General features: G+C 45.6%; 4 protein-coding genes across 4 annotated transcripts; 3 read left to right on the top strand and 1 right to left on the bottom strand.

Moving 5' to 3' along the window:
- Positions 1–1,866: 1,866 nt before the first annotated feature.
- LOC105914141 lies at positions 1,867–10,174 on the top strand. Its single transcript, XM_022825260.1, has 10 exons — positions 1,867–1,951; positions 4,388–4,424; positions 5,301–5,363; positions 5,465–5,512; positions 5,812–6,664; positions 7,394–7,504; positions 7,626–7,786; positions 8,360–8,448; positions 8,606–8,692; positions 9,846–10,174. Exons 1-6 carry the CDS (start codon positions 1,867–1,869, stop codon positions 7,460–7,462), a joined length of 1,155 nt encoding a protein of 384 aa, XP_022680995.1. The 3' UTR covers positions 7,463–7,504; positions 7,626–7,786; positions 8,360–8,448; positions 8,606–8,692; positions 9,846–10,174.
- Positions 10,175–11,371: 1,197 nt separating this feature from the next.
- Positions 11,372–12,130, top strand: LOC101761725 (NDR1/HIN1-like protein 1). Its single transcript, XM_004962243.3, has one exon. The coding sequence runs from the start codon at positions 11,372–11,374 to the stop codon at positions 12,128–12,130; it is 759 nt and encodes a 252-aa protein (XP_004962300.1).
- A 505-nt stretch (positions 12,131–12,635) lies between these two features.
- Positions 12,636–17,644, bottom strand: LOC101761338 (probable L-ascorbate peroxidase 6, chloroplastic/mitochondrial). The gene is made up of 10 exons (XM_022825259.1): positions 17,638–17,644; positions 17,329–17,408; positions 17,125–17,238; positions 16,587–16,707; positions 16,413–16,513; positions 16,233–16,320; positions 15,538–15,614; positions 13,973–14,572; positions 13,549–13,880; positions 12,636–13,147 (listed from the first exon to the last, which is right to left on the bottom strand). Exons 1-8 carry the CDS (start codon positions 17,642–17,644, stop codon positions 14,486–14,488), a joined length of 675 nt encoding a protein of 224 aa, XP_022680994.1. The 3' UTR covers positions 12,636–13,147; positions 13,549–13,880; positions 13,973–14,485.
- A 2,977-nt stretch (positions 17,645–20,621) lies between these two features.
- On the top strand, positions 20,622–21,400 carry LOC101760935 (NRR repressor homolog 1). Its single transcript, XM_004962241.3, has one exon. It carries the CDS (start codon positions 20,712–20,714, stop codon positions 21,246–21,248), a length of 537 nt encoding a protein of 178 aa, XP_004962298.1. The 5' UTR covers positions 20,622–20,711; the 3' UTR covers positions 21,249–21,400.
- The last annotated feature ends 3,213 nt before the right edge of the window (positions 21,401–24,613 follow it).

Raw genomic sequence — 24,613 nt, 5'->3', positions numbered from 1 at the left:
TTCGTTTCAGTTTTCCCGTTTCAACTGCATCTGTGCATATGAATGTCATTGCATTTCATCGAGGTTGAATCTAGCTTGACATTAGCCAAAATTTTGCGACCCAGTGAACTGAACAATTACAAGCTTGTTGCTTGTTAGGTTCTTCCAACCGGAGGAAGTACGCTCAAATGATATATGTTGGATTGGTCAGGACTCAAGTGCAGGATTGCGAAATGCAATCAGATTTGTTGCTTGTAGTTATATTTACCCTTGATGTCTGTCATGTCACTCCCCTGCACTTATGGTTTGCTAGATTTGACTTACAGAATCTGAAAAGGCTTTTTCAAGTTTTTATATAGAATACTTTGGAAATCGTCTCACTGTACTGTTATAGGATGAACCTATAGTGGTCAATCGCCCTTTTGTAAGCGATGTGACCATTAAGTGCTTGGAATTGGAGAATGTAGAAATCTGGATACCTGGAAAGATTATTTAGAGCGGCAAATGCTAACAACATGTGCAAATTCTAAATAATCTTTCTCTGCCCGGATTTTCGTACGTCGTGGTTATTTTGCAAAAAAAACCCTGATGTTTTGTGTAATCAACCTGCAGTCCATTATTATGAATAGTCTGGGTGTCGGATTGAAAAGGAGGAAAGAGAGGGGGTTTAAGGAGAGGCGTTACTTGCTTTAATAATAGGTAAAGATAAATAATTCATGTGGAGTATAAAATATAATTTATCATCTGAGTTTTGTACATATTTATTGAGTTACCGCTGTGCCATAATTTTCTTTCTCCAGTTGCAACGCACGGGCATATTTGCTAGTTCTACTTAAAAAAACCAAAGAGGTGAAAAAACATGGTACGTCCCCTATCCTCCACTCGGTTCACCCGTCCGCTAGCACCCTGCGTCCTCCGCACTTCACGCTCCGCCCTCCGATGGAACACTTCGGAAGCCACCGCGCGCGCCGTCCGCTGCGCCTCCGCCAGCCCCGCGCTTCACGCTCCGCCCTCCGATCTTCCGCTCGCTCGCCTACTCATCGTCGCTCGCTCTGCATCGCCGCCACCGCCCGCAATCCGCCTCTCCTCGGCTCGCTCGCCCTGCTACGCCGCTGCTGCTGCCACTGCCACCACTACTTGGTCACCCTGCGCCGCCGCCACCGCTCACCATCCTCCTCTCCTCGGCTAGGTCTCCATGCGCCGCCACGCCGGATTCGTGGCGGAGGAGCCCCGGGACTCCAACGGCATCTCCTCTCCTGCTGCTCGTTGCGCTCTCGGGCTCTTCGCCGTCCACCACTTCGCTGGCCATCCCCGTCTCCCTCCCTGCGCTGCCGCCGGGCCGCCGCCGATTCCTCCCTGCGTCGCCGACGCCGTCCACCGCATCGACAGGTCCGTGGTTCTACCCGCCCACGTGGGTCTGCCTCTCGCCAACCGCCATCCTTTACCCGTGGTCTGCAGCACTTCCTCGCCGCCCCTCTTCCTCCTCACCGCGCTCGCCCTCTGTGCTCACCGCGCCATGCCGCCCGGCGCGGCATTGCCTCGCGCGGGATCCCCTCCTCGCCAAATCCACCACCACCATCAAACAAATGCCGTCTCCCCTTCCCCCGTGCTGCTCATCCTTGTGTTCCCCACCTCCACCTCCCCAATCAACATTCGCGTCTGTGTCGCCTTCGACTGGCTTATCCTGCAGCATCTGCCCCAACTCATCAGCTGTGCGATTGAGAGGAGCTGAGGTGCAGACCATGGCTTGAATTGCCCATGAGGGAGATGGGTTGGGAGGAGCCCGTGCTGGATTTGTGGCTCGGGTAGGAGGAGAAGCTCAGGAGATCGATGTCGTGCTTTGGTTGGAGGTGCAGCAAGAATCGATGGAGATCTAGAGATGAGGTCATGGCGGTGCTGTTGGAGCTTGGGGATTTTAGAGACGGATTTAGCGTGCTGCTGCTGATGCATGCTGCTATTGGAGGGAGAGAAGGTTAGCTGGGTTCATGATCAGCTCGTCCTGCTTGCCGGCAGGAAGAAGGGAGAACTACTGGTTGCTGCTGCAATCATGGTGGACAGAAGAACTGAGAAGAGGTGTGTTGCTGATTATATTTGACCTGTTGCTTGCTAATTTGGAGGAAGAAAAGGAAAGAAACTGGTTGGCAGGTTGCTAGCTATCGAGGATTGCTTGCTCGGTGGAGGCAGAGGGAGAAAGAGAGGTGTGAAGGAAGAAAGATGCTACTATGTGTTTATTTGAGAGGAGCTGGCTTGCTATAAGAGGCGGGAACATTTGTAGCGTATTCTTCAGAACATATCACAAGTGCTAGCATATTGAAGATTTGGAGGGCCTGGAGGACTGTGACCTGCTCTGCGATGTGGTACTGCAGATGAGGTATCCAACTATCCATCGTTTGCTTTGAGTCTCCCTGTGTTTATGTGCCTTTAGATGACAGTAGCTTTAATCTTGCTCCTAATTTGATAGAACTGAGATTTTTTTTCCAACATAAATAGGCTAATTTCTTAGAGCCATTACTTCATCCCAGTTTACACTTATACATACTCGCCAGATTGAACCATAGTTAGACCTACAGGAAATACCTTTTTATGCTCTCATATTCTGAATATGGGAATTCTGGACTACTTTATTTTGTGCATGTTAATTTCTCGATAACATTTCTTTAAGATTTGCAGTTAGGAGACTTTGGCCTTTTGCTCGTCAACTTTCTATACCAATCAGTGATGATATATTAATCTTGATTCTTGAGCCAATCTTCTTGTTACTGAGGCCACTTATTGTACTTGTGCCCATGCAATGTATCTAACATGGTAGATAACATGCAGGTTCCATGTTAGAGGTGGAAAAGTTAATTTTCAAACAAACATATAATCAGGACTACATGCAGTTTATTTTGTGAATTTTGGTTTCAGGGATACATGCAGTGGTATTTATTTCATATCAGCTTTAGGCTCTCCAATCGTTATTTATTTTATGAATTTTGGTTTTAAGCCTACAAAGCACTGGCATTTGTTTCAAATTTAACTTTTGGCTCCCAACTCTTAATCTGTAAATGGGTGGCTTTAGGTATCAAGAACTGCATTAACCATTGTATTTGTGAGGACTAATGCCCAATCATTTGCCTTCTAGATTTTAGGACACATCATTTTCCTTCTTTCCCTTGTACAATCAATACCAAATGTGGTTTATTTTGCTGTTACTGATTCCTTCCCGTCCATGCTATTCTGCCAAGAAAGTTAGGTTATTGGTTAATGGTGGTTCAATGCAAAATATTACGATTGTTCATATCTAGGTGTTCTGTTGTCCAAGAAGGTTGCTTGAGTTACAATTTACAAATAGTGTGCACTGTTGGACTGAATTTTTTATGAAGTCTTAAGTTGTACAAACCATAGATGGATCAGGCCATGAATTTTATTACTGTACTGGTTGCTACACAAGTTATCAAAATTATTTAGCAACATATCAACTCTAGATTATATAGCAAGAAAATGCTATTCAACTTCATTATAAAAAACAATTTCATTCAAGCAAGGCTCTGTTGAACTCACTTGGCCCATCCTTTTATTTTCTTTGTCTATCTAGGTTCTAGAGAGGTTGGATGGAAGAAAAAAATGTACAATCTTTATCGTCTGGGTTCTCTGCCAGGTTTGGTTTACTATAAGCATGCATATTTAAAAATATTCCTGGTTAATGTACGTTATGTGGGATGCTGGTGATTAGGGGGTGAGATTTGGGAGGTTTGTCGAGTAGTTTAATTTTAGTTTGGACACATACCTCTGTTCCTTGAAAAAAGTTTAATTTTAGTTTGGGAATTCTCCATTCTTGATTTCACTAACCTATCTTGGTTCTTCTGATCTTCTCCCACTATGATTATGAGATGTTGCGATCAAATAAGTGGTGGTTATTAAATTACATGAACTTATAGATATATTAGCAACTGTAATGGAACCTGTGCTTCTTTATCTAACTACCCTGTCATGCCCCTGTTTTATATAAGTTTTCTGGTTATTTGAAATTTCACCATAAATATCTGTGCTGTTTAAGTATACAATCATCAAGCATCAAGCCTCAAACCCAATGTCTTTTATACAACTCTGCAGTGAGAGTTGTGTCCAGAGAAACGGATGCTTTATTTAATTATTTCCATCCCCAACAGATGCAGGTCTTTTTTGTGTGCAGCTTGTTGGCAGATAAGGTACAACTCTGCCTATTTTAGTTGTTCCTTGAGAGCCATATGCGCAATACTTCTCCTACTTATGATTGCATAAATACTTTGATGTAGGTATGCATAATCACACCTGACATAGCTTGGAACATGGGAATGGATGATAAGGGTGACGAAGACTGCCTGCCATTTTGCGTAAACCATGAATCCGTGATGGTTTCAACTTTGAAATATGTCTGGCCTTGCAGGCTCCAAATCTTTTGGAAGATTTGACTTGGAATCAGGGTATGGTCATTGAGTCTCGCTTGTTAATACCATGTTGTTTCTGCTGCTTTGTTTAGAGAAAACAAATATGATTAGTGTTTTATGACTATGCCAGCACTGTGTTTCTTACATTTTGTTTCATGGTACATTAGCATGTTGTACACCCAAATTGTAGGGGATGGGGTAGGGCTGGTGATTGGTGGCTCCATTGATATTTCTGATGAAGAAAATAGAGGAAGATTATGTGTTCATTGAGTTTGCTGTTTATGTGAAATCATGTGATGTGGTCATTAGCATGTTGTACATCCAAATTGTCGGTTGGAGTAATCATCTTTGTCGCAATCTGATATGTTATGTTTTTGTCTATTACACATGCAATTGCACATGAATTTTAATTTTGTTTCATTCTGTGCTTGGTATCTAATGGTATGCCCAATGGCAATTTCATGTCATGTGATGCGATTCTACATTTGTTTTGCATGTAGGGATAATTTATTTTTCCCGTAGCAACGCACGTTCTCATGATGCAGCTAGTGGTGGAGCAAAACTGTTGCTAGACGCATGATTCTAGCAAGTGTGCAAAGGTGCTGGCTTTCTCTGCACACAATCTCTTTCGTTTCTATGCTTTGTTTTCAACCAGTTTTATTTTCTTAATGTAGCTCAAAATAGCATGTTGATAAGATCATATTGATTGTTGGGTAATATGTTTGTTAATTAGGATTTGCCTTAGACTAACTTATGAATTAATCATATGTCCTTGACTAAGTAACAGCAACAGTACCTTTCTTGTAATGAAAAAAAATCAGATCAATCTACATACAACCTTGAGGTTATAATGCATTCTTTGACATGGCAGGTTAATGCACAACGTGGTTGTATCATTCGTGGTGAATGCAGGAATATGATGGAGAAAAAGGGGTTGCTGGATTTGGCCCCCTATAATCCAACTCCTATGTCAAGGTTCATGGCGTTTGTGCCATCGGAGATAACTGAGGATAGGATAGCATAGCTATCTAGCTTCTGTTTTTGAATGTGATTATTCTTAATTACTGATTATGCAGGTTTCTTGCTGCTTACCTTCAAGATCCCTACTGGTGGCAGTATAATAGGTGATAGACATTAGGCAGTATAATAGGTGATAGACATTAGGTTTAGCGGGGTTTGTTCTAAAACCATTTCTAGACATAAGCTTTTCTCCTATCGATCTTCTGATTGTCCTTTTTATCTTTACCTATTATTAAAGCAAGTAACGCCTCTGCCTGGATTTTCGTACGTCGTGGTCATTTTGCAAAAAAACCCCTCAACTTTCAAGGAATCAACCCGCAGTCCATATTGTAAAGAGAGGAATGGCTCGGGTGGAAAAAGAAGGGAAGGGAGGGGGTTAAACGGGAAAAAGCTTATAAAACAGAGAGGGGAGGGGGATTGGGCGCACTCCGTCCGGCCGTCCGGCTCCGGACCTGGCGCCGCCCGGCAGTGGACTGGCGGGCGGCGGCTGGAGCGGGACGCCCCGACGCTCCCCCACGCTGCCCCTGCGCGCGGCCTCAGCTGGAGCTCATCGGCGTCTGAGAAGGCGTCGTCGGGGTGCCGGATCTGGATCCGGCAGGAGCGGGCGGCGACGGTGGAGAGCAGGGAGGGGCGATGACGGTGGAGAGCAGGGAGGGGCAGCAGAAAGCAGGGAGGGGCGGAGCGGGGGACCCGGGCGGCGGGGAGGTGCTCCGAGGTGGTGGTGGAGCAGGGGAGCCGGGCGGCGGAGCGGCCTCACGGTGGCCGGCGGAGCGGGCGACCGGCGGCCCCCTCCCTCCGAGCCGCGCCCCGCTCCGAACTCCTTCTCTCCTCGCTCGCTCTGCGCCGCCGCCACCCGCCCTGCACCGCCGCCACCTGCCCGCCCCCTCGCGGCCATATGTGCCCTCCGATCGATCCCTCCACGCCTCCAACCTCCCGTCGATCCCCTTCCTCCCCACCCTCAGACATTCTCCGTGGACGTCGCGGCGACCGAGGGGGCCCCGCTCGCCGCGCCCTTCACCATCGCGTCCTCGCGCCTCGATGCCGTCTCCAACGTCGCCGTGCGCGTCGAGCTCCGCAGCGGCGCCGTCGGGTGCGGGAGGCGCCCGTGCTGCCATCCGTCGTCGACGAGGACCAGCCGGCCGCGCTCGAGGCCCGCGGCGTCGCTCGGCGCGCTGCTCGACGAGGTCACCGGTGTCCTCCATGGACACGCCTTTGCATCGGTGAGGAATCCGCACCTTCCCTCGCCCGGCTCGCAGGTTAGTAAAATTTGCATTCTGTTGCAGTTAGGTTGACAGGTGCTTGATCTTGAGATGAAGAACGTGCGATTCGCGTTGAAAAGTCTAGGATGTTGTGGAAATCTTAAATTGTTGAACGTGGTGATCCCAATGTTGATGGGGTGACTGCACTTTGAAGTATAGGCTTCGATGTAGATGGGAATTGCCTTTCAGGCCATGAATTACTGAAAGATTTTGTTTCTTTCGGAGGATCTAATTTGTTGCCATCCTTACGAGGTGAGTGGCATGAAATATGTGAGAGGGATGAATGTGAGATGGCCTTCAGAGGAAGCGTAACTGAAAACCAAGCTTGGTTATATCCGCTAATATTTGCTCTGGATGGTAACTGGCCTGGTGAAATCGTCCTTGAAAACCCATTTAACCTGAAAAAAAATGTTTGGTTAGTTATAAGCTTAGAGCAGTTCATTCAGAATACAAGCCACTAAACCAACCAGTTTTGTATCCAAAAAAAAAAACCTACATAAGCATAAAGGTCCTTTCCATGTGACAAATCGATTATTTTGTTTAGCTCATGTAGAAAGGTTCCATTTATAAAAAAAGACCGTTGATGAATAAATGGAAAAATAGGCATGGATTAATGTTTGTTTCTGATATTCATATGTGTACTCAAGTGTTCGGTTGCTGTTTACACATCAAATACAAAGATTTCCCATTCCATGTGTATTTGATTGTAATTGTTTTCCAATTAAGGCTACAGCAGGAGTGGAGATGGCACTGATTGACGCGGTTGCTAACAGCATTCACATCCCTCTGTGGTGATTATTTGGAGGGGCATCAGATACTGTGACCACGGACATAATGGTATATTTTTATCCCATCATACTCTGCTCTATATTTTTGCTGGTCATCTAGCTGCTGGGCTTGGTTGTTTCAGGTGCGTTTGTTCTGAAAGTATGAAATCATTTTTTTACATTGTGCTTAGGTTGCTCCAGCCAGCAAATTGAAAGAAATATTACTTTGTTCACGACCTTATATATGTTGAATCAGCCGCTAAAATTGTTCTTGAAGCATATGGATGCAGTTTTGTTGATCTGTACACACCTCATTTACTGTCGGAAGATCCAGTGTATGGTGGCTATGAAGGTAGTCTTACTCTCTGCACAAAACTCTTTATATGTCTGCAGTTCCTTTTTAAAGATAGTGGCTACTGGCGACCACATTCATGTCTACTTTTATTAAAAATGGGAAACTACAGTTTTAGGTCCAGTAATGGTTTCAGGTCCACAAAGATTCAGTAATGCTTTCGTTTCTGTATGATGTGTCATATGTGTTTTTTCCTTGACTCAGCCGTTCGAACATGTTATACTTTCTCCTTTTCCTTTCCTTTTGTTGAACTTCTTTCTGTTGGCGCTATGATTTTTCAGTTGTGGACTTAGCAGTACTTGTTATAGTGGGAATACAATTCATATGTTGGTTAAGTAAGAATTAGAATGTAACTTTGGTGCTCAAGTCCCTAGAACAATCTGCGTGACCCATCAGAATGATATTGTGCCACATTTGCCACCATACTATTATTACCTAGGTCAATGGACATATCACCATTGTGCTAGAGAGGTATGCATAAAAGGAATTGAAAAAAATGCATCTGGCTGCTGAAGCTTTTTTTTCCAGACTACTCTTACATTATCTATTTCTTCTGCATTTGTTTCCCATCAGGTTTGGCTTCATGAGATCATAGAAGGAAATGTGGTTACCAGAAATGAGACAATCAGTGATGATTCCAGTGAGGACCCAACCTGCAGTAGGTATCTATCTGCCTCACATGGCCTCACAGTTTTGGACATTTACGTTCTTCCCTTATATTTCCTCCTTGGTTGGTGGAGTTAATCATCAACTATAGTTAAATTTACTTAGCTGCAAAATATCTGGATAAGGCTGTTCAATTGTTTTGCTATTGCACAGGAGCTAGGATGATATTAAAATCTTGATAAGGCTGTTGAATTGTTTTGCAACAGGAGCTAGGCTTGCCGACCGATGAAAAATGTCCTGGTAAGTTTGCTTACCAATGCTTTTGTTTCAGTGAAACATTCCTTTTCATTTCAAGTCTGATTTCTATTCGCCATTTTGTTGCACTTTTTTTATGGAACCATTTTGTTGCACATACGTAGGTTTTATTGAGATAATGGACACCCTGTCAAAACTTGTGTTCTTTGATACTGCAAATCATCCATACTGCAAGATACTAATCGTCCAACATATAAGGGTTTTCTTGATGGACCAGGAAATTTAATTTTCACATTAAGAATTCTGATCTCTCACAATGCTCTAGCTAGCTCCGTGAAGACAGATGCCATTAATTTCTTTGTTTCATGACTGTAGAGCTAATGGCTCATGTGTATGGATCAAGGAAATTTAATTGGAATTGACTTCTCGAAGATTTGAAATTCTTTTATATATGTGTGTGTTGCACTTTGCTAAATCTAATATGAATATAGAATTCTTATTTATTAAGTTACTTAAAAACATGTGCCTGGCATAACTCTAAGGTTAACATTTGATTGAGTTTTGGCTTTTTGATTCAAACCATGTAGGTGCATCCATCTTTATCACTTATAAATAATATAATAATAATGTACAAAAAGAGGGTGCTTTCATGTGTTGTGCTGAAAAAAGGGCAAAGGAGAAGACACTCGAGAGCCGAATTAGAAGGGAAGATAAGCAAAGCAGAAAAAGACATGAAGGCACCAGAGCTGCATCTTATTTTATTCATGAGAACTTCAAGGGATGAAAGTAATTGTGCCTCCATCTAAATTTAATATGAATATAAAATTCTTGTCTACTATATTTTTTGAAAACTTGTGCGTATCTCACGAGCACTAAGAATATTATGTTGCTATAAGATCAGTAGATTGCGATGCATATTGGTCAAAACATCACGTTTTTCATGTTATTTATTACATTGAACTCTTTTTTTTTCTATTGCAGCAACACACTGTCATCAACATAGATGTACTGTATATTTGTGTACATTGCCAGTAAGATTAGAATACTATTTATCTATAATTTGTATTGACTTTTGAAAATTTAATATCTACTAAATAATATGAAATAATTTATCGCCTTTGGTTACTAATAATTTTTTTCTTAGAAGGAAGATTACTAATGAATGGATGTTTGGGCATTTTTCTGTGAATATGCCCAGGATGTTGAGTAAATGGCTGGTGGCTTGGGAGAATTGCAGGAGCCGTGGTGCAGAGTTTGTGGACTAATCTTCCCATATGCAGTGGGTGCGTCTTGTTTCTGATGTTCAAAACTTCAATTAGTTTTTCCCCTGTGTCTCTGGTGCTCTCTTTCCTGGATGAGGTGTAGTAGGTGAATTTTCACGTTTGGCTCCTGATCACCTAGAATTCGTAAAAGACATGACATATCCTACTGTTTGATGGAAAACAACTCCCACCAAGAGATCTGCAGTTTTTTTTTCTATTTGCGTGTGAACTTTTGAAATATTTATTTTTTCAGCATTTGCAGACTCGTACCAATTAGCAAAATTGCCTTGCATTTCATATGAACTTTTCTTCTCTCTGCGATGTGTTGGTTGATCAGCATATGGAAAAGACATTGGTTGAAGTGTTATGAACAAACGTATAATAACGTGAGAGCAAGTAATGACCCGTAGCAACGCACGGGCATTTCTGCTAGTATAACTTAATGGATGACTCTCCATGATGTTTGATTTGTGTTGCACCTGTAGTACGAAGGAACATGAGATGTCATGTACGCTGGTTTAATAAAGTTGGATGTATTGCATTTATGTTAGTTGTCCACTAAGATTAGAATGGTATATATCTATCTATGATTTGTGTTGCCCGTAGCAACGTATGGATACGATCCTAGTTCTTTCAAAACCATCAAGATCTCGCAGCTGTTTATGACCGGAGCCCCTAGAACAAAGGTCCGTGTGAGACACCTGAGTGCATCCCTCAAGACTTGTTTGGATAGTAGATTGAAGTGGAATGGGTGAGATTGTAGGAAAACTTAAGTGTATTTTACACTCAATTCCCTTCGTTCCACTTCAATCATCTCCTATCAAACACGTCCGCAGGGATGGACCTCAGGCGGTCAGGACGAACACGAGCAGCATGGGCGCACGGCTACTGACCACTGCGCTACAAGCGCGTCCTCCTTCGACGCCGACTTGGCGTACACGAGAGCAGATACGTGTGCTTAAACTTCCTTCGACGTCAAAGGTGTCCGAAAATTCCTTGAAACCACTTGCCAGCGACGAGGGACAAAGATGCCTGCTTCTTTCTTTGCACCTCCGCTCGATCTCTGATGATGGATGGATTATGCACTTATGCCCTGGATTGGCTGAATGATGCACTAGACCAAAAGAACCCGAATCGATCTACGGCTGAAGGTGAAGTTTGCACGGATTGAAGGTGGAGACAGCTCGAGGAGCACTGGATCCAACGGTTGCCGACCAAGAGCCGAAGGTTTCGCGCGAAGCGGTGCGTGTAGTCCCAGTGCCCGACGCGCGCGCATGGCGATACGCTAGCGCACGTCACCCTGCCTCTTCCACCACCTCACCCTCGCGCGCGTGTCGTCGTCCGGCGCTCTCCGCAAAGCCTACTACCTCATCGTCGAACACATCACATATCTCCATAGTTTCTATCTGGCTTCCTCCACCTACTACTTGCTCGAGGAGGAGCACGCGCGCGCGGAACGAAGATGGCCGAGCACCACCTCCCGCCGGATCCCACCGACTACCACCACAGAGGCGGGAGGAAGGGCGTCCACGCCGACGACCTCTCCCGCGGCCGCTGCTACAGCTACTACTACGGCTACGGCGGCGGCGGCGGCGGAGGTGGCGGGCGCGCCCTCTGCTTCGCCTTGCTCGTGCTCCTCCTCGCGGTCGGCATCACCTGGCTGGTGCTCTACGTGGTGTACCGCCCGTCCCACCCCAACCTCGCCGTCACCTCCGCCGCCGTCCTCGCCCTCTACAACGCCACCGCCAACACGGCGGGTGGCGCCACCGCGCTGGCCGCGTCGTTCCAGTTCACGCTGGTGCTCCGCAACCCGAGCGCGCGGTCCGCGGCGCGGTACGACCGGCTGGCCGCCTACGCGGCGTACCGCGGGGAGCCCCTGACGCCCGCGACGCCGATGCCTCCGCTGGCGCAGGACGCCGGCACCGCCGTGGAGGTGGCGCCCGTGCTGGGCGGCGGCGTCGCGGCGCCGCCGGTGCCCGTGTCGCCCGACACCGCGGCGGCGCTGGCGGCGGACGTGGCGTACGGCGTGCTGGCGCTCCGCGTGGTGGTGCTGGGCCGCGTCCGGTTCGTGTCCGGGCCGTTCCACAGGGGGTGGCACTCGATGTACGCGCGCTGCGACCTGCTGCTCGGCGTGCGCAAGGCGGCAGGGAACAACGGCGCCGGTGGCGGGCCCCAGCAGGCGCCGCTGCTTGGCGACCCCGCCTGCAACGTCGACATGTGATGCGATGATGATGAGTTGGGTGGGTGACATGGATCACTAACGTAATTCTCGCGTGTCAGAGCAGGGCATACCAGTATAGGTAGTACATACATAAGATATGTGTGGGTTGTGAGTGTGTCTGCGTGCGTACATATGCAAACATTTAGGCGAGATTAGTCTTGATTGTGTGGGCATATGGTGTAGATACGCGCTAAACTTATAAATAAAGGAATTTTAACTTTATATTTTGTAATGCTTCACAGCGCTGGACTTTGGAACACTTGCCTGGCTCTGATTGACATGGGGAGCTTCGCGACAAGAACGCTGTCAAACTGTGGGGCACTTGCGGCTTGTTGCTACATGCTACGACGGTGACGGACTCTGCTAGATTTTTGCCAACAGGACTCCTACCTGGTGGAAGCTGGATAAGAGTAGCAACTTTAAGGTTTATTAGAACCAAAATAGGAAATTAACTCAACATTTTAACTTATTAGATTCAATATTTTTTAAAACTAAAATCAACATCTCAAAAGAGTAGATTCAACATTAGTAAAAGGTCAACACTTTGAAAAAATATCACGTTCAACATTTCATGCAACCTAGTTCAACATTTCATGCAACCTAGTTCAACATTTTGGAAAACTCGATTCAATATTTTTCTAAACCTAATTCAACATTTCAAAGCATCATTTTTTAACAGCTTCTTCATCGTCTGCAGTGGGAGTAACAGCTTCTTCATCGTCTGCAGTGGGAGCATAGGCGGCGGCGCACCCACCCGAGCGCAGGTGCGGCGTGGTGGTGCGAGGAGCAGCACGCCGCACCGGCAGCTTTGGCACTTGTCGCAACGACGGGCGCCAACACAGGCGCGCGGGAGGCGCAGCGTCATCCTGGCCGTGGGCGCGAGGGAGGAGGAGCAGGCGTGTGCGGCGCCGTGCACCGAGGGCTGGTGCAGCCGCAAGAGGCGGTGGCGGAGCGGCGGCGAGGACTGCGCGAGGGCATGCGCAGGGGTGGTGGTGAGCTGGCAGCACCCGTACGTTGCTACAGGCAAAATCAAATTACCTCCATAAGTATCATTTTCATCGTATGAAATATTTGACATGTCTTAATGAAAGCATTCATTTTGCCTTAACATAGAAGTACAAATTGTAGTTTGTATAAAGACTGGAGCTTACGAATGTCACATTTCAATTATCATTTACTACCAACACAACATTCACAGTAATACTTAACTTAGCAAATCACAGCTCTGTTGAAAAAAGTAACTTTGTAAGATAGCATAGTGTGTACATATACAAATTTCATCAATTATCAAACTTGCTAAAAGTTGAGGAAAATGTATACAAATAAACAAAAGTGTATATTCCTACAGTGAACAATATGAAATTTTGCAAACAATTGAAACATGAGTTTTGACATCTAATTTTATCTTAGCAGTTCACCTGAGCTGAATTACAATGCTCCATCCCCAGTGAATTGAGCATTCGAAGTTGGTACACGAAAACTTAAGTCTGTCAGCAAATCTTTCTGCAGTCAAATCAAGAGGAGTTGAAATGAGTTGTATCATTTATAATAATCAAATAAAGACCATTAGAACTGCAGCTGTTTTTATAATAATAAAAACTTCAGTTATCATCAATGCATTTGTGGATATTTGGCCAAGTCAGATACTTGAAAACTTTATCTGAAAATTATAGATCATTTACTGTTATACAGGATCCTTTTTGTACTGGCAGTGGATCATTGACCATTTTAAGAGAGCCTTGTGACATGCCTACAAAGACATTGGAGTACTTAGAAATATCGAGAGAAACATTAGGAATCGGCATCCACTGCCCTCTCCCAGAAGAGATAACATGAACTCACCAGGGTTTGAGCTTTCTCCATGAGGAATAGATATGTGGTTAAGCTATCCAATTTCCACATTGCCGGCTTACATCCTAAGCTGCAGCTCTGATATATGTTTTCTGCAACAATAGTATACTATAGTTCCAAATGTCATGTGAGAATTTCCCATAAGCTGCAAACTATTGTTTATTCTTATTCATGACTAAATTAATCAACAATAAAGACAAAAGTAACTGCATTCAACTTGCTTTCTATTGCTCAAGCATACTTGTTCTGTAACTACATATTCACTTGACTTATGAGTAAAAGACTTTAGCATCAAATAGCCATGTGACAGGAACATTTCAGGCTTTTAGCTAAATTGTTCTTTTTTAATCAAAGCTGACAAGTCTGTATACCTGATTCGAGGTTTAGCTGATGATATCAAAGCAATAGAGGAAGAACGCAATGGCAAAAAGAAACAAAATAAAGAAAGCAGTGGACTGCATTTTTTTATAAGAATCAAGCATCATCTTACCAAAGAGCAGGAAGCTAGACCATGTGGCAGTGATATTCAAACTCCATGTTCTTCAGCTCTGTTGCGACTGCAACTGGTCTACTTGCCATTGAAATTGTCAACTGCAGGTTCAACCACAAAATGGAACAAAAATCAGCCACAAAAACCATATGAGAAAAATGGAAAATTGTCAGGCAATCTACATTTCTGGCAGAACTATTTAGATTGTAACAAAACATTTATATTGTAATAAATGAAGCATTCAATAAGATAATAATAATGTTAAAATAAGCACAAATATTAAAAGGAACACCATTTAAAGGAACTGCAGAATTGCAGACAGAGACACTCTATTTGAACTGCATATTCTAGATGATAGGCATTGGATGTGACCTCCCCTGAATCCACAAGATAAGTGCATTATTGTCAGCGCCATGCAGAATATAATCTTAAATGCTGAGGGAATTAATCCGGCTTCTCAGTATAGCATAACCAGAAAAAAGCAACGCTCCCATTAACAATTACCTATATCATGACACTTTTTTTATTGGTTAACAATTAGCTATATCCTACTAGCAATCCCAATGTCATATGTGGATTTAATTAGAGGCTGTACCCACAAAGGGAACATGTATTCTGTAGGTCCAAGGCAGCATCCAATTGTACTCTGATTCTAGACAATGCAAATTAATAGCAGTGTAGATGCACTAAACTTATTACTTCATGACCCCCAAAACAACAGCATTAATAACCAAAGAAAAGAAGTGCCCGCAGATGTTGGAATATTGAGTCCCACCCATGGTTATTAAGGCGGTAAGGCGAGGCGTGGCAACACACGCCCTTCCAGACGCCTAGGCGATTAAGGCGCGCGGCGAAGCCACGCCATACACATACCCCAACCTTCAATGGGGCAGCACAAACATACCTGATGCTAATTTATCAATCTCAAATTCACACAAAGCTGCCTTGCTATATAAACAGCAGAGCAAAGCAGAGCAGCCCGTGAGGCTGTGACAGTACTGTTCGTGTCCTACCACAAACACAGACGCAGCATAGCAGATCAGCTATCAAACAATATATTTTCTACCTTGATTGGTGTTATTTGGCAGATCTCGAAACGGAGCTCTAGCACTGTTTCTTTCAACCGGATCCATCTATTTTCAACTGCAAATCCATCGCAATGTATTACATGAGCTTAAGCATGTAAGTAGAAATCTGAGGCCAATCAAGATGTAGTAAAAAAATGCATGGCTTCCCCAGGAGTTTCTTTTTCAACCAAGGTAGCTATATTAGAACCATATACAGACAAATACTTAGAACTCCAACACAGGCAAAATTCTATATGTGCTGTCTTGTAGACTTTATATCAAAAATGCAAGATAAAAAAAATGCTAAGTTGTGATGACACAGGACAAGACTGTCATTAAAAGTTGGCAGGGAAGTATTGTTGGTGTTGGTGATGTTGTTGTTGTAAACGTTGAATGGAGTAAATATGTCAGTTAATTCTTTGTGTGCAAATTTATGTTGAAATGCTAAATTCATTTTCTGTGACATGAATATTAACTCACGTCATAATAATATATTGAAAGCTACCAGTACACTGAGACTTTAAGCTTTCATAAGCAACTAACCAAGTAAACAAGTCTGGTAACAAGAGCTTAAATCCAGTAATATTTAATAAGGTTATGTTTTAGCCGAAAGCTCCCTGTACGGTGCCACTCAAGTCTCAAGGAACTAAAATGGCGAGTAAGGTTCCAAATCTTAATGTTAGTAGTCACTAACCAGGAAGCCTCCCCTCTGGTGGGCATTGTTCAGGGGCAGTAATGTCAATCCTTCCATAGATCATGGGAATTTTGGGGCCACCAGCTTCCTGAAATGAAAGAAATCAAAACATCCAGTCATTATTAACAAGAAGCATTTTCCAACAATCATCTCACTTAAAGCTGAAGTACAATAACAGACCTCAATGGCTGTGGCACTCGCAAGCTGAAAGAGATCTGCATATGTGACACCTGAAAACTTGTCCTTGATCGGTTGGATCAGCTTAGAAGCATTCACAAGACCTGTCGCAGAACTAAATATAAGAATGGCAATTCATCATGAAGCTACAGATGATTAATGGAGGAGAAGCACTACCAGCATTAGCCCCGTGCTTTAACTCAATTTCAAATCTCAAGCTACCATTAGCTCCACCGCACTTGGGCCACTCAGCAATGTTCTTGTCATAGGTACCAGCATCATGCCAACCCAATCGAACCTGAACCAAACGATAAAACATCACAAAAGCCATACTCGTATCTAGGCAACTCAAAGGCTGAATCATCTAATGCTGAATCGAGAAGATGCAAAAAATAGTGCACACAAAGCACAAAGATCAAAATTGATCTAGCATAAACAGACCAGTACATCTGCCAACTAAATCGCACGAGTCCGTTCCTTACCCAAAACAAAAGGACGCAGTATTGGTTCATCAATTGCACGAAACGTGAGAAAAAAAAAACTTAACTTTTGTACAGATGCAGATTTCCATCAAGCCGAACACAATCACTTGTCTGCTCAACCCAAAAAAAAACCGCGACCGGAGGGGGAGATGCCCCCTACCGTGGAGCCTAGGAATTCTTGTCTGCTCAACCCATATGGAGCCTAGGAATTTGCAGGAGGAGAAATACCGTACCAGAATGGGATGGCAGGAAGTGGTCTTGAGCAGCTGCTTGACGTCCTCCCGCGCGCCCCTCAGCTCGGCCGCCGCATCCCCTGCCGCCGAGCTCAACGGACGCCGCCCGAGCTCCTGCGCGACCGGGGGTAACAATCTTGCTAATCGAGAACTTGAAATAGAGCTTAAGAGGTAACAATAAGCCAATAAGCACAGCATAATTACCCAGTACCCCCAAGCAACTTCTACAGCCTCCACACGCCTGGCCTCGCGTCGCCCCTCCCCAAGCCAAGAGCTGGCCGGGCCTCAGTCTCCCTTTGTCTCCCTTTCTTTTCTTTCTTCCTGCATCTTCTTCCTGTGAACACAGACCGAAACGAGCTCGACCCAGACAACTTCGCCGGTCAAATCCAAGCACCTCCGACCGTCCCCTTCAAATCGCTGCCATCCACGCCTTCCTCATCTCCCAAGCTCCACCCTCCACTACTCGTAGGCGTCGGGCATGGCCCCTTCGCCCGGGGATTGAGGTTCCCCGACCCGCCATTGCCCCTTCGCAGGGAGAGGAGCAGGGCGCGCGAGGCGGAGGGACGGCTCGGAGGGCGGCGGCGCCGGGCGTGCGAGGAGAGGAGGAGAGCGGCGGCGGCGCCGGGCGAGCGAGGAGAGCGGGTGGTGGCGGCGGCGCAGGGAGACGACCAGGGCGGCGGCGCAGGGAGAGGAGCAGGGCGCGCGAGGGGACGGTTCGTAGGCAATCGGACGGAGCGGAGCGCGGAAGGAGGCGGCGCAGGTTGCGCGAGGCGGAGGGACGGGCGAGCGAGGATAGTGCGCGGGATCGGACGGAAGGTAGCGTACGTTTGAAGTGTTTCATGTTTGAGAAAAATGTTAGGCCTGGTTTGATTACTCTGTCTTATTTTTAACACCCGTCACATTAAATATTTAGATACTAATTAGGAGTATTAAACGTAGACTATTTATAAAAATCCATTACATAAGTGGAGGCTAAACGGTGAGACGAATCTTTTAAGCCTAATTAGTCCATGATTTAACAATGTGTTGCTACAGTAAACATTTGCTAATGATGAATTAATTAGGCTTAATAGATTTATCTCGCCGTTTAGCCTCCATCTGTGTAATGGGTTTTGTAAACAGTCTACGTTTAATACTCCTAACTAATATCTAAACATTCAATATGACACGTGCTAAAAATAAGCAAAGGGAACCAAACACCCCTAGTGTTTCATGTGGATGTTGTAAAGTAGATTTAGGGGGCGTTTGGTTCCCTTTGCTTATTTTTAAGCAAGTGTCACATCAATATTTAGATATTAGTTAGGAGTATTAAACGTAGACTGTTTACAAAACCCATTACACAGATGGAGGCTAAACGGCGAGATAAATCTATTAAGCCTAATTAATTCATCATTAGCAAATGTTTACTGTAGCAACACATTGTCAAATCATGGACTAATTAGGTTTAATAGATTCGTCTCGCCGTTTAGCCTCCACTTATGTAATGGATTTTGTAAATAGTCTACGTTTAATACTTCTAATTAGTATCTAAACATTGATATGACACTTGCTTAAAAATAAGCAAATGGAACCAAACCAGGCCTTAGATGTTGCGATGTTGCATATGTCACACACATATTGTAATGTTTTATTTGGATGTTACATTTTCAACGAGAGATTTGAATGTTCCATGTTGCAGCGAATTTTTTTCCTCATCATCAACAGACAGCTAATAAAATTTTTTCAACATGTTTTTTGATGTTGCAAATAGTGATTTTCTATGTTACAAATATTTATTATTTTTGATATTACGATGGACCAACGGAATTATCCGATGTCCGAGCGCCAGTAACATCGGAAAAACTATACCGATGTGAGCGCACGAATGTGATCTCATCTCGTTCCAACATTTACGCGCCATATTGTAGCACGGGCGAGCGAGCGATCTGCCTGGCTGCACGACCAAGCCGACGGGTGGACATGACATGGGCAGATGGCCCTGCCCCAGTGCCTCCGTGGCCCCGTGTGACCGACAATGTCCGCCCACCGACTGATCGGCGCCAAGCTGCACCGCATGCGCCGCCGTGCCACGGCGAGCTATTATAACCGTGTCACGGCGACCGCCCGGTCCTCCAATGACCCGAATATTCGGCGGCCAGGAGCAAGGCGACCCGTGTGCCTTCCGGTTCCGGGTGCCGTGAGCCCCGTGACACCACCCCGGCTGGCGTCACGGCTGCGACGTCACCCGCGACGAGGACCGGCGCCTTTCCCACCCGTCGAGGCCCGGGAGGCCAGCAACCAGTGCGCACGTCGGGACTTGGACGGATTCTCGTGGTGCTCTGCCCACTCTACCCCCGACCCGTGGAGCGACCGTCGCGTGGGCAGTGCTGGCGGAAGGGCAGTTTCGTCAGGCCCGGTTAAAAAAGGGTAAGACCTCAGTACCTGACAGCAGAGACCGCACAGTGCAGGCAGGCAGGCAGCCTCGGATATTTGGTAAACAAAGGCGACCGACCCCTGGCGTCCTACTCAACGGGAGAAAGTAAACGCATTTCTCTGCCGGCGTACTGCTGTTCTTGGAAGACCGGTGTGCCAGTCTTGGTTTAAAGTAGACGCTCAATGGCTCAATGTGTATATTTTGACTAAGCCCATGTCAACTTAAGAAGATTTTAAAAACCGTACTGTGAAGAAGTACATTATTAGGACCAACCTGACCTCGTTTCTACTCACCGATTTACATTGGATCGTGGTTCGCGAGGTTGCCAAGGATCAAAATCATATGCCCTTGGAATTCAAATTCCTAGGCTGTATGTCATGCGTGTGCTCATATTTTGTCGGTATTACATCCTAGTTACGAATAGGAGTATTTGTGTTTATACTCCTGCTTTGAAGTGTAATAGTGATTTTGCCCTCATTTCTCAACTTTTTGATTTTGCCTTCAAAAGCACAATTACACTTCAAAGTACGAATATTATGCATACATAGTTTAGTTTAGATAGCTCGCTCGATCGTCTTGTTTAGTTTTTTGCTAAAATGTGCTCCTTGCTTTTAGTGTAAGGTGCTTTCTATTTTTTTAAGGATAATTCAAGCTTTATATCTTTATCAACCATTGGTCATATTGTTGTCATGTTTAGCATACATGTTTAGCATATTCAAATTTCTTTAAAGAATTTGTAGATTAACAATACCTGTAACAGAAATTAATAATTGAATTGAAATATACTTTTAAAGAGCTTATCTTACCAAAAGTACTATATATGCCTTATTTGATTGGACCAAGTCTTTTCAGACTTCTGAGCGTGACGCAGGTGTGGGAGAGTCCGATATATCCACACTTCATATAAAAATAATTCAAAACGTACTCGTAGGCAATTTTAAATCTGCAACAAAAACAAAAGACTACAAAAAAGTCTGAATGGTCAAGTTGTGACTTGTGAGTATGAGACACGTTTAATTAATCAGCTTTTAGTAACGAAAAAACTTCAACCTCGGAATGGCCCTCTATTTAAGAGCACCCTGCCTACGGCGTCCTTCTCCACTGCCTTTCCTTCCACTTCCCTCCCCCTCGGTCTCTCTTACGCATCAATTATCGACCCAAATATCTAAGCGCGATGGATGCAACGCCACTCAGCAGCAAGAAGGTCCCGCCGGCCGCCGACGCCGACGCGCTCCCGTCGGCCGCGCAGCAGGCGGTGGAACCGTCCTTGCCCAGCGACGCGGCGGCCACCGTGAAGACGAGCGCCGGCGTCCGCGGTGGCGACGACGACGACGCGCAGGTGGAGAGGTTCTACGCGCTCCTGGACAACATCCGGGCCATGAGGGGCATGCTCGGCACCGGCGCCACGGCCACGGCGTCGGGGAGGAAGCGGGCGCGGGAGGCCGAGCCGCCGTGGCGGCCGGCGTTCAGGATGGAGGACTTCGAGCTCGAGGAGGTCCAGTCCGACGCCCCGTGCTGCGACCTGAAGGTGGCGAAGAGGGAGAGCAGCTGCTGTGCGGGGTGGCCGCCGGCGGTGCGGAGGGAGACGACGGACGGCGGCGCCGAGGAGCAGGAGAACGGCGAGGTCGTGGAGGCAAAAGGTCGCCGCCGGCCGCAGCACAAGGCGCGCCGCGCGGGTGTGTTGGTAGTTGACGGTCCAGGCAGTAGATAGTCCAGCTGCGGGGTCCGACTGCACGGATTTCGTGTTTATGATGATGATGTTAATTGTGTTTTAGGGAACATGTATCATGTGTTGTCATTAAACTCTGCCATGTATAATTATATATAAGATTTTAGTGTCACGTACGGACACATTAGCAGCCTTGTCCTGTTTATCTGCAGTAAGTAAGTGCGGCTGCCGTTGTTCTTTCGTGCATCACTCAAGAAAAACATTATAAACATCGCAATAAAAAAAAGAAAGATGGAAAAGGAGTATTTCCCCAACAGCAAACATGGTCGTCATTTTCAAAAGAAAAAACATGGGATTTTGAAGCCAGCTCACTCGCAATACTATTTTTATGATAATTGCAAATATACCTAACTCGTCTGCCAATCCCATGATCTCCACCGCACAACCTTTCATATGTCTAGGGGTGGTATAAGGGGCTAATAATTTAGTCTAACAATTTTAAGGATTGGGTTTAATAAAAATCGTGCTAAAATACTATTTACTTTTGAACTAATATTATTTAATATTAGGCTTGCGGTGGATTATAAAGTAGGTATAAGGGCTATGATCCATTACCACCTTACATGTGTCTCGTTTTCCTTTTGCAACCTCCGGCGGCGAGGAGGAAGGGAAATGTCCTTCAAAATCTACTAGCTAGTAACATGGTAATTGAAAGTATAATTTTGGTGACATCTTAGGTAGCATGTTTTTTGAATTTATTTTACATGATGCCATTAGGAGATGATCCTAAGACCCTTTTGTGTCCTCTAGCCAATTTTGTGATACCATGGTTTCCTTTAATGGATTATATGACACACCTCACTGTCCTCACATGGTATATGTTTTGTTCAACTTTTCATAGTCGGGGACTAATATATAGTTGCATCATTTTTTTGGACTTGCCTCATGAGTTAATGGGTGTTGGCCCGATAACAGTTGACCGCCGGCCATTTGAGCTTTTGGTTTTGGGGTTCAGGATGCTTACTTTTCTGCTTTCCATGGGTTATTAGTGGCTCCAGTACTTCTGTTATGGGGGTTCCGTTTTTTTTTACGTCAAGCTTCGATACAGCGTGTCGATGGTCCGCCCAACTGGTTGGAGACAGAAACCAGCGATGCCAAAGGATAAACACATATCACATATGGGAGCGATGCCAACGGATAAGCACTTATGGGCTTTAATTTAATTTGGGTTGATGTTTTTTAAGTCGCTTTTGCCATTTTTCACCAGATACACAGGCCAGTCTACTAGTGGAAAAGAAACTTGTAATAAAAGATGGCATCTTTTTAGTTTTAAAATTCCTACCAACACTACTCCTTAAGTCCCTAGCAGAAGGAAAATATATTGGGAAATGGTGTGTGTCAGTCCTTTGCTGAGCCATTGATTATGAAGTGTTACTTGACGGGAGCACTGGGGACATTGTAAGCAGGCAGGACCAGTGCTACAACCCAATCACCAATCCCAGCTCCGCCCCCTGAATATTACCTTCGTTCTAGCGCGTCAGAACTCACGGAATGCGGGAATCGACAATTGAACGTGAACTTACATCACACATAACTTTGCTCTAGCCCTGATTCTTTTGCTGCTCTTGGTAGTGAAAAAAGACCATTGCTGCTCTTGGTCCGGCGCGTTCACACATACGTTTCCATCAAGAGGGGACCCCGATCGGTCGATTTTCATCAGAGAGACTTGAGCACAACATGGCCAAATAATAGGTCACCGGCCGAAACGGAGGGAAACCGAGCCGAATCCCAGCCCCATGGCGGCCCATATATGGATTGGTGCCGTGGAGTCATGGACCACCAGTGTTTTGCCGCGTCGCACCGTCCCTGGTATCGCCCGTGCGACCGTGACACATGCACAGGACACCACGAGTGCAGCGTGCTACGCGAGAGAAAGCTGCAACGGGCCGCTCCGGCGCGGACCACCAGCCACCGGCCACCGGTCACCTTGTCGCCTCACGGGCGTGCCACGCCGGGGAGGACGCCGCCGTACGGCCACTTGGTCCGCCGGCTGCCTGTGGCTCAACGACGACGGCGACCCGCGGCCGGGCGCACGGCGGGTGACCCGTGGACGCGTGGCCACCGGTCCGCCGCGCGCGTGCGCCGTGACGCCACCGCGCTGACGCCATCGCAGCAACTGCGTACGCGCGGAGGTTGTTCTCTACTGCTCCGTTTCGTCGTCTCGTCCCCGTCCGCGCGACGTCGCCGTCGCCTGACGTAAGCGCAAGAATACCGCCGCTGGTAATTTATTGGAGGGGTGACCGTCGCTTCCTTGCTGTGCCCATCAGGCCATCACCGACCCGCTGCGCGGCGACCATAGGGACCGGCAGGATGACGCACACACCGTTGCGTCGGCCGCGTGATTTTGAGGGCGGTTATTATTACTTGACACAGCAATCAAATTCGTCCTCTTTCACTCACATTCAGTGAGGAGGAGAAAAAGCGGTGAAAACAAAAGGAGGAAAGTTCATAGTCTCCTCCTCGAGAAACACTGGTAGAGAATTGACCTCTAGTCCCGGTTAGTAGGGTGCATATCTCTCGGATATCCATCCGGGATAAACCAACCGGGACAAAAGGGGGGTCTCCCGGTTGGATTTCCCAACCGGGACTAAAGGGCCCTTTAGTCCCGGCTCAATTCCAACCGGGACTAAATGGCGCTTGCATGGCACTGCCGTGACGCCTGAATTTTTCATGCATGCATCACGTATACGTATAGTAGTACCGCGGCCCTTTTAATTTGTTAACCTTGTAGTTGAGATTTTTTTAGAACGAAATCAACTAGTATTTAAACGAATGGGATTTGTAATTATACAATTACTATATATATACATAATCCTTATACACAATTCAACTAGCTTAGTACAAATCGATCATAATTAGCGCGTATTATATATACAAATAAATCAAAGTATCTTCCTACGATCTTCCCGTCGTGGTGTTGCTGATCGGAGTGTCTAATTGTCGTCCATCGTAATAAAATTCTCCTCTTGGATTTACCACCTCGTCCATTATGAATCCAATGAGACCTTCACATATTGCCGCTACTCTTTCTTCCTTCAAGAGTCCTTGTTGAATATTTAACATCTATAATTTGGAAATTTGTGAATGTTACATGAACAAATACATATAAGGAGCTAGAAAATAATTAACTAGTAATATATTTATTTTACGTACTTTAAAGTTGTGCGGCGTCATCTTCGGTCCCTTGGGTCCCAAAAAACTGTGCATGTGCTCACAGATGTAGTAGCCACATAGATTATTCCCGGGTTCCTGTCTTAAGCACTTCAGTGCGGAAAAAAATAAGTTATGAACTATTCGTGTTATACAATGTAATAAATGTGCAGACTTCATACGTACCGGGAAGTCTG

This window comes from Setaria italica, chromosome III, assembly GCF_000263155.2.
Source record: "Setaria italica strain Yugu1 chromosome III, Setaria_italica_v2.0, whole genome shotgun sequence".
NCBI lineage: Eukaryota > Viridiplantae > Streptophyta > Magnoliopsida > Poales > Poaceae > Setaria > Setaria italica.
The sequence above is the reverse complement of the archived record's forward strand: the minus strand, read 5'-3'. Positions and strand labels throughout refer to the sequence as shown.